The sequence below is a fragment of the Micropterus dolomieu genome, linkage group LG02 (assembly GCF_021292245.1).
Source record: "Micropterus dolomieu isolate WLL.071019.BEF.003 ecotype Adirondacks linkage group LG02, ASM2129224v1, whole genome shotgun sequence".
NCBI classification, from domain to species: Eukaryota; Metazoa; Chordata; class Actinopteri; order Centrarchiformes; family Centrarchidae; genus Micropterus; species Micropterus dolomieu.
The window spans coordinates 18,934,107-18,943,118 of record NC_060151.1 but is presented as its reverse complement, the minus strand read 5'-3'; the positions used below and the strand labels follow the sequence as shown (position 1 = coordinate 18,943,118).

General features: G+C 42.0%; 1 protein-coding gene across 1 annotated transcript in view; it reads right to left on the bottom strand.

Moving 5' to 3' along the window:
* Positions 1-879: 879 nt before the first annotated feature.
* Positions 880-9,012, bottom strand: part of cyth1a (cytohesin 1a) — a 27,310-nt gene continuing 19,177 nt past the window's right edge. Inside the window, exons 10-13 of the mRNA XM_046030126.1 lie at positions 4,516-4,592; positions 4,358-4,426; positions 3,847-4,001; positions 880-2,970 (exon numbers count right to left, since the gene is read on the bottom strand). Of these exons, the coding sequence (XP_045886082.1) occupies positions 2,892-2,970; positions 3,847-4,001; positions 4,358-4,426; positions 4,516-4,592 (380 nt within the window). The 3' untranslated portion in view covers positions 880-2,891. The remainder of the gene's footprint in view (positions 2,971-3,846; positions 4,002-4,357; positions 4,427-4,515; positions 4,593-9,012) is intronic.

The window sequence follows — 9,012 nt, the reverse complement described above, 5'->3', positions numbered from 1 at the left end:
GTACAATTTAGCATGTACAGTGAACATTCCACTGGGACTGAAGCTGATTTGTCACTAAAAGTGAAATGAATGACTGTCTCCTCTGTCTTTGCAAGTTACACACATAAGATGCTGAAAAGCACATTTGTATCCATTTTTTTACATTAGAAATACAATAGAAAAAATATTTACACTTGAGGCAATTTTCTTTTTCACAGTCATTTAATATAATCTATAATATCGAATCAAGCTCAGTAGACATTGACAGAAATCTGAAAACGCCTGTGGATGTGTATTTCCAGCTTTATTTTAGTCTTCATGCTGATAACTACAAACATGCCCTGCAGTTTCCTGCATGCCCGTTCCATTGAGAAAAAGTCATTTCTATTGATTGCATTTCCAGGCATCATTTAATATGATACATACTCACTTGTAAATATCGACCTTTCCCTGCTGCCCCGACGTTTGTGCCATAAATACTTTAAAAGCAAGCTTGTGAAAAGATATGATGCTGTAAATAAAGTGTGGATTTAAACAGTAACTGTAGATTGGGTTGTTCTTCCCCCCATAGAGGATAAATGTGGTAGGAGTAATGCAAACTTTGGAAGTTGTGTGCTTATAGACACAGAGAGGGAATAATTCAATTTCAAGCCTTCAAATGGAAGTAGTTCAGTATTCATGGACATGCAGCACGTTCGCCATTACTTAATTAATGGTTGATTTGGTAAGATGACAATTTCGCTGTAATTTATAAGCAGCATAAAAATGCACGTTTAATTTCCTTGTTTGCAGCAGCACGCCTCAACAGTCCTTCTCACATACTGCCACCTGCTGGATAGATTACACTATAACAAGAGCTCATCTTCACATGCAGTTGTGTGAAAAGACATTCAGAGCCAGTTTTGTCACAAATCCGTCTTTATTTCAGCTTGATTAAATGGTAATGATAAAAACCTCAAATCAAACATAATTGAACTGAATAACAAAAGAAAATGGCACAACTAATAAGAAACAAAATAAAGACAAATTACCCACTATACATTTAAGTATGTACAAGTTTGATAAATAAACCAATACTGTCTAGAATTATGATTGTTTTGCATTTTTCCTTATTTCTCTAAGTTTAGTGCACTGAGAGAAGGAGAGAGGAAGAGAACAGGGAGTAAGGATAATGACGAGCAGGCACAGAGGAGAGAAGAGAGACGACTTTAGACAAAAGTAGAAAAGACAACTGCTTGATGCACAACTCAGACCGCATTTGTTTGTACCTCAATGCAGTTTTTGCTATTTGACAAGATGACATGTCACTGCCTCAGAGTGACCAATCAGCCATCCTTCCCCTTCATCCTTTGGTTCACCGCAGTACATTCCTCATACAACAAGTAGTTTTGTATTGTTTCACATCACACTGTGGATCCTGAGACAGCGGACAACCCATTCTTTTTCCAGGCATCGCTTCAGTGGCCCACAGATTTATTTGCCTCTACAACAACGTCATATATTATTATGTCTTACACATAACCTGAAGCACACAGCATTGTACAATGATCAATGAGGTTGGGCTGAGAATGAAATGTAATTTGTTTTACCATCCATTTGGTAACATTCCACAAAGAAAAAGTTTATGACAGGCAGGAAAAAAAGATTAAATGTTGTTCAACTGGGAGAAGAAAACTGAAATAATGTCGCTAACCAGCAGCTTTACTTATCACATTTTATCTAGAGCGCCAGGCACTGTGCAGCAGTAAAGTAACTAACATTTAAATTGCTTTTTATATAATACAATGACAGAAAGTGGTCTGGTGTTTGAGACAATTGAGGAAAAAAAAAAAAAAAAAAAAAAAAAGAAAAAAGATAAAAGGGGGACACCTCCTGTAATTTCCAGACAATCTAAGAGCTCAAAAAGAAGCTCAGGATGATAAACGCTCGTCCATTTAAAAAAATAAATAAAAGAAAAATAAAAAAAAGACATTAATCCCCGGGATGCATCTCTCCAGGACCTTCAGGAAATGAACAGCGAGAGCCAGACCCAAGACTGAGACCCTGTCCAGACAAGCAGACTCATCTGCAGCAATGTCTCCCACTACAGCTTCACATTTGCAAAAACAGTTCAGTCCGGGACACAGATGAGGCTTTCATTCCTCACATGGCTGCCGTGTTGTCGCCGCCGCCATGGAAAGTTTCAGAACATCGTAACAATCTCCTGAGTGGCAACTCTTCGTTTTTTTTTCAGTTCTTGTTTGTTTTTTTCTTCTATAAAATCACTTACACTTGGCAAATCCCTCCCACATCCGCCCCCCTCCCCACACCCTTTTTTTATATACAAAAGCAAACAAACGCAAAAGACTTCAGAGGAATATCGACAGTAAACACTGTAAAAATAGACACGTATGACCCTTACATGTTAAAGCACATCAGAAAAGGTCTTTTCTTTCGGAAAGCGAGGAATATTTTGGTTGGGGTGCCACACTCTGTCAGACCTGCTGAGTTTAAACAATGTGTGTAACGGGGGACTGCACGAGTGTATGCACGTTGTCTATGTGTGCAATGTATCTGAGAATTGTGTGTGTTTTTTTTAAAGCATATTCGAAGGAGATTTTGCAAAGTTACACAGCAAGATTCCCTAACAGCCTCATAGACAGAGAGCACAGACAAAGCTGAGAGAAAAAGAGACATTCAGACAGGAGGTTAGAGGAGGCTTTGGCCCTGACTGTTATCTAGAAACCCCAGCATGCTTCCTGTTTTCTGGCCTGTAGAGTCCCAAAGCCAGACCTAGTATGTGTCCTGCAGAAATCCCCTGGAGAGGTCTGAAGCAGACCTCAACCGTGGCCTCTGCACCAGCCCAGACAGGGCGAGCAGATAACCCAGACCCCCTGCTCTGTCAAGTGCAACATTGGGAGCGCGGAGCAGCTCTAGTGCCTCTTCATGGACGACACCTTCTTCTTCCTGGCTGCCAGCATCTCGTAAAAGGGGTCCCTGCTGATGGCAGCTCTGTGCACACAGACGTAGAGGGAAATGTCAGTGAGAGAAGCATAATGGCATAATTGTGCAAATTGCTGCACTCATATGGTCCTATAAAGACATGGTGCGTTTACATCTAAGTAAGGGCTCATTTTTCCAGTTTTTATTTCAAACATTCTTAGAATTTATGAGTGTGATAAATGTCAAATGAGATTGTAAAAATACTATTTCCAATGCCAACCCTCATTTTTTTCCTTCTTATTACTAAATGCTCAGCAGCTGATCACAGGAGGACCTCATTTACAGTCAACTACAGTGATCGGCGTCTGCAGCAGCAGGAAACAACTTGTGGAAGTGTGGGGGACAACATGAAAATCAGTTTAACATAACTGTCTCAAATTGAAATCCTTTAGGTATTTTTAGGTGTAACAGTAAAAACCTACAGCAGAGGTTTTCAAACTGAAAACCACCTCTTCAACTCTTAAGAGGAGGAAGGAGGAGGCAAAGATGCTGCGAGAAGTGAACTGCAGTAACTCTGAGTCAACAATCTCAGAGTCATCTCTGAACACGGCGATGAAACACATTTTTAGATTTGGTATGACCTACACTAAAAGTCACTAAATCCACTTATCATATCAGAAATCTCACTTCATGCCTCAAGTTGTAGCTACAGCTAACTAACTGACTCCATGGCAACATTACACTTGGATGTGTTTACGTCCCACAAATTATGGGAGCTGTGGTTTCAAAACTTTTTTCTCTTTTGTATAACAAATCCAAGTAAAATAAATAAATAGTGACTTTGTAATCTCCAGTCCTACAGAGATGAGCATTACATTTAAGTTACAAACATACACTGCATCATACTGAGGCTTTGAGAAGTGAATGAAAAAAAAAAACATTTACTTGATGCTGTTCATCCATTCCTCTTTTTCCTCAGCAGTGGGGGCAGAGATACGGTAGAAGGTGTGGTTGCCCTCCACGACGCGTCCATCGGCCTCAGTCTTGCACGCTTTGATCACCTGGTCTTTGTTGTCAGGAATGAACAGCTCAAAGCAGTTCTGCAGAAATGGACAGAGGTTAGAAATTATAGTATAATGCCTTAAAAAATGTTATTATTAAAAATAACAATCTAAACAATTCCATATGTGTACACTGTTTAGATTTATAAATCACTCGAGGGTGTGCTGTTCACCTCTGTATACTGTGCCATATAATGATGTTGTGAGGGCTTCAATACAAATGCAACTACCTGTCAAGCAACTGTCTGTAGATTTATTTAAGCCAAATCAAGTAATTATCAAGTAAGTTATGATGCGTCTATATTTATCTTTTTTGTTGTAGTAAAATCCAAATCCCAGCTCTGCACTTACTGTGTGTAATCACATAATAAACCAGTAGAGGGAGCTGCACTTACAGGCTTCTTATCCTCCACCTCCTTGATGCTCAGGTTCTCCAGTGGGATGATTCCTCTGGGCTCCTTGTCCTGTACAAATACAAAACATGAGCGTGGTGCACAAGGAACAATAACAGACCGTGTGGGGCGTCTCCACTGGGACACTAAGCTGTACTCACTGTTGTGTACTCAAAGTAGTACAGACAGTTGTCTGTGAGGATGAACCACCTCCTCTTCCAGGTTTTAACTCGTCCCCCTGTGGAGCAAACAGCCAGCGTCAGAGAGGCTCAGCAAGAGAGAGAGTGAGAGAAACGAGCACCAAAGCATCACGTCGAGCAGCAGACAGGCAGACAGATGTATGGGCAGACAGACAGATGACGGCTCCTTTTTACCCAGAACATCCTGCTAATCACCCTGATCCACCATCGCACCATGCGCTCACCATCACTACAGCTGCATAGCCTTCAGCTCTCTGGGTATTTTTCATGACTTTATAACCACTTGTTCCTTTTCCATTGTATTTGTTTTAAGAATTCTTCACACCTCAATTTTAATACCAGGAACTGGCTACTTAACAATTAAATCCCAAATAGCCATAATAAGGCTACTTGGAGGACTCTGATGTGAAGATGCTATATGATAAAACTTCATGTCTCAATAAATGTCTTGGTGCTTTTAGAAACTCTCCTCACTTGCTGTCTCAGAGGAGTAAGTCTGGAAAGCCAGTATTGATAGATCTATGTGCTTTGCACTCACTAGACTTAATGAATTACCGTCCAAATGAAGTTACTAGAAGACAGATATATGGTATAGCGCTCCAGTCACTAAATGAGGGCTGAAATTGGAAAGTAAGGAGGGATGAGGATTAAGTTCTCTTTCATGCCCAGTGGGGGCTCTCTGGTTAACTCTGCGCTCACTGATCTGTAGCTGACCTCTGACCCCCTCTTTCACCCACACTTCCTGTGAGGGGAAACCTGATCACAGTAGCAGATGGCAGCCTCGCTCTGGGAGGATGGGATGCCAACAAACTGAGGAGGGCAGGAAGCTCAGCGCCTAGAGCAATGCTCGGCTTCTCTACAGGCATCTCAGACTTGAATTTCCTGTTTTGGCTTTGTTAAACAGCCTCTCAGTTGTATAGGAGCAGTGTCTAGCTAGTGTTGGGGGGAAATTGAAGACCTAAGCCTCATCTAGACTAGGCTGTCCCACCACCAATGTTAGTAAAAAGCTGCATCGTAAAACCCATGTACCAGAATCAAAGAGACTTAGAGGTTGTTTATAAACAAACATGTAGAACACACTTGTATTATCATATAACAGCACTGCACTGTATATGATCTCCCATCATATCACAGACATCATGATAGGTCAAACTCTTTCTATGCTTGTTATAATCTACAGACGCCATTGGCACGTGTCACTCGACAGGCAGCGATGGAGAGCCCCTCGCCGCATCTCGACTCGTCAACGTGTTGCAACAAATAAGCAGACAAACAGAAAACACAGACGCGATGGCAGAATCACACAGCTGGCGGCCCGAGAGTCGATTGGGTTGGCTGGAGGCTGCGACTGGTTTTCGTGGTCATGTCAGTTCCCTCCACTACAAGGAAGAGAGATGACCTCCTCCCGTGCAAGAATGTCTGGGACGAGGAGGGACGCCCCAGCAGATTTTGCAGAGGTGTGTGGACGGTGCTAGGCCGGAGCGGAGCTGAGTGGAGGGCGGCACCCATGCAAGACGGGACTGTGGGAGGCTGGGCGAGTAGAGGTTAGGAGGGAACACATTTCCTTGTAAATCATATCGTATATTGCAAATCAGTTTTATGATTTCTTTTAGCAAGTGGCTCTCTTCTTACTTAATGGATTCTTTTTTTGTATTGCACCAACACAAGGGCTCTTATTTTGTAATTAACAGGAAAAAAATGCATTAATTACAAATATGCACAGTAAAACTATTAACCATGTGCACTTTAAGTATATATTAAGCATATCTATTGAACCATGCCTGATTCCCTTTCGGCACACTCCTCTGCCCATGCTTCTCTCCCACAGTTTGGTCCGGTCCGGTCTAGCACCACACCGGGCCGCAGCCACGCTGTTACCTTTCAGATCCATTTACAGCATAAGATAAGGAGAGCAGAGCCACATTGTTGAAAAGGTGCAGTATTCCCTTTCCATGCAACCAGCGCAAAACACAATAGGCCAATGGGTAAATGGGTTCATGATCAATTTAGAGAGTCAAGCAAAAGTCCATTGTTGTGCTCGCTGTACGGAAAGAAGGTATATTGCAGCTTCCAAAAAAAAAAAAAAAAAAAACAGATCAAAGAGAGTGACCACCACAGCATACAGAGAAAAGAGGATCAAACTGCTCAGTAGAGTGGTCACAAAGCATCAGCTCCCCGAGCCGAGCCCACGGGGCGGCAAATGAACCCGGTGACCGGCCCGGCAACCAACCACAGAGATTAAAGAGCGTGGACAAACCACCAGCTCAATGAGAGACTGAACAGACAAACATCTGAAGTTCAAATGAGTCAATGGAGACAAGAAATAAAAATAAATAAAATCTACAGACAAAAGAAGAAAAAAATAAATAAAAAGACACCCCCCGTGTGAACGTATAAATAAAATGAGGAAGAGAACAAAAGCATGGCGGACCACCAAAAGCACCTGAGAGCTGAGAGATGGACTAGCGTTTGGGAAGAGCAGGTGTACATACCTCCTGAGGAAAGATAACAGCCAAAATCATGGGAACAAACAAACAAACAAACGAAGAGGAAAAGAAAAAAAATCAAATTAAATGATAAGGAATTATTGCACCACAGTCCTGTTAATCTGGTTCCAGGGAGGCTTTTATGCACTGCTTTACAGCTTTCATTTTAGCGGACTGTATTTTGTAATGAGGGTCAACATATTCCACGTATCTGCAGTTATTGTATCAGTCCACAAGGGGGAGCTCTACTCAATGCCACAGCTACTGTAAAGCACTACATTAAATATCACCTTCACCTCAGTCCATTTATGTTATGTCCAGTAATTTACCTTCCACCCTGATTGTTTTACTCAAATATGCCAATTTGGAGTAAATGAAGAATTACTCTTAACAAGTAATTCTTCACTCACTTGATGTATTTGTTTGTAAAGATTCACAGTGGTTAGAAGATTCAATTTCACTTCGCACATTCATCGTTTATTAAATTTACTGTGAATCTGTACAACGGAGAGAGACCTCAGAGGAAACCAAAGAGGATGGAGAGACCAGGGGTCCAGGGTTGTGCTTCTCTGCTTGTAAAGTGACTGAACAGTTTAACAACCAGCTGACATCCTGCGAAACATTTGTAATGATACAGGTGTGTGTGTGTGTGTGTTTGAACATGTGTTTAAGTAAGAAATAAAGAGACGTTCACAAAAAGGCCTTTATAAATGTTGAGATAGATAGATAGACACACCCCTTATTAATAAAAAATTCTAAGGCCTGCTGGGAGTTTCTACAATGGGACAAAGTATGTGCATGTTTCTGCATGTCAGTGTACGGCTCTGCCCTGCATTAAATAATTCAAAGGCCTCCACATGTGGTGGTCTGATCTCAAGGCCATATTCATAATACATTAAAGCGGGCAGAGATGTCTTCAGATGTCTCGGGACAAGTGTGTACACACACCTATCCACACATGCTTGCATACACTTTAACACACACACACACACACACGACCTCAAGGGAGACATTGGTTATCACTTTATGCAGGCTGATTTTAAGCTTTGAGATAGTCTACCAATACATGCTGTTATGAAAACACAACACAAAGTAATCTTTCAGCACTGCCACACTAATTTTTTGGCGATTCATTCGGCATCCAAATAACTGTCTACATGTATTTCCTGCGTCACTCACCGAGTTTTAGCAGCCAGCCCTCTCTGTCTGGGTTGAAGAAAGTGTGTGTGAGGTCATTGCCATCGTCCTCTGGGATTTTGAAAGGCTCATTCTTGATGCTATCATACAGATTCTACAATGAAGAGCAGGTTTGAGATTAGAGGAAGGCACAGGGACACTGGAGAAATAACAGGAGCAGCAGAGTGAGTTTTAAAGCCATACTGACCCTGAGCAAGTCTTCGGGTAAGTCTCCTCCATCGTTGATTCCTCTGTTCATGGAGATGAATCGTTCCACAGTAGGCTTGTCCTTTACATTCGGGTTGTGGAGGCTTGTGTTTAGCATGATGATGGCAAATGACAGGATGTAACAGGTGTCTATAACAAACACACACACACACACACACACACGAGGGATCCCACCATAAGAGAGGAATGAGCTTTGTGACATAGCAGAAGGTTGCTGTTTACCATAAAACTGCTGCCAGTGTTCAATGTGGTATTTAAATATGAATGTAAATTAGCTGAGCTGAAAGGACTGCACTTAGGGGACCTACAGTCAAACAGAGACGAACAGATAGGCGAAGTGTCGTTAGCAAGGACTGTGGGCGGGAGAAAAAGGCTGCGCGTGGACAGCTAACTATGCATGTGTGCTTCTGGACGTGCTCTCTAATGTGTGTACGTGTGTGTGTTTGCTAAAAGACATGGCCGGCTTACGGCTGACGCAGCAGCACTTTATCGGGCCCGTTAGGCCGAAGTCCGATGCATTATTCACATCCATCTGCATCCATGTTAGAGGCTGCCGGCTGTCTGCTAT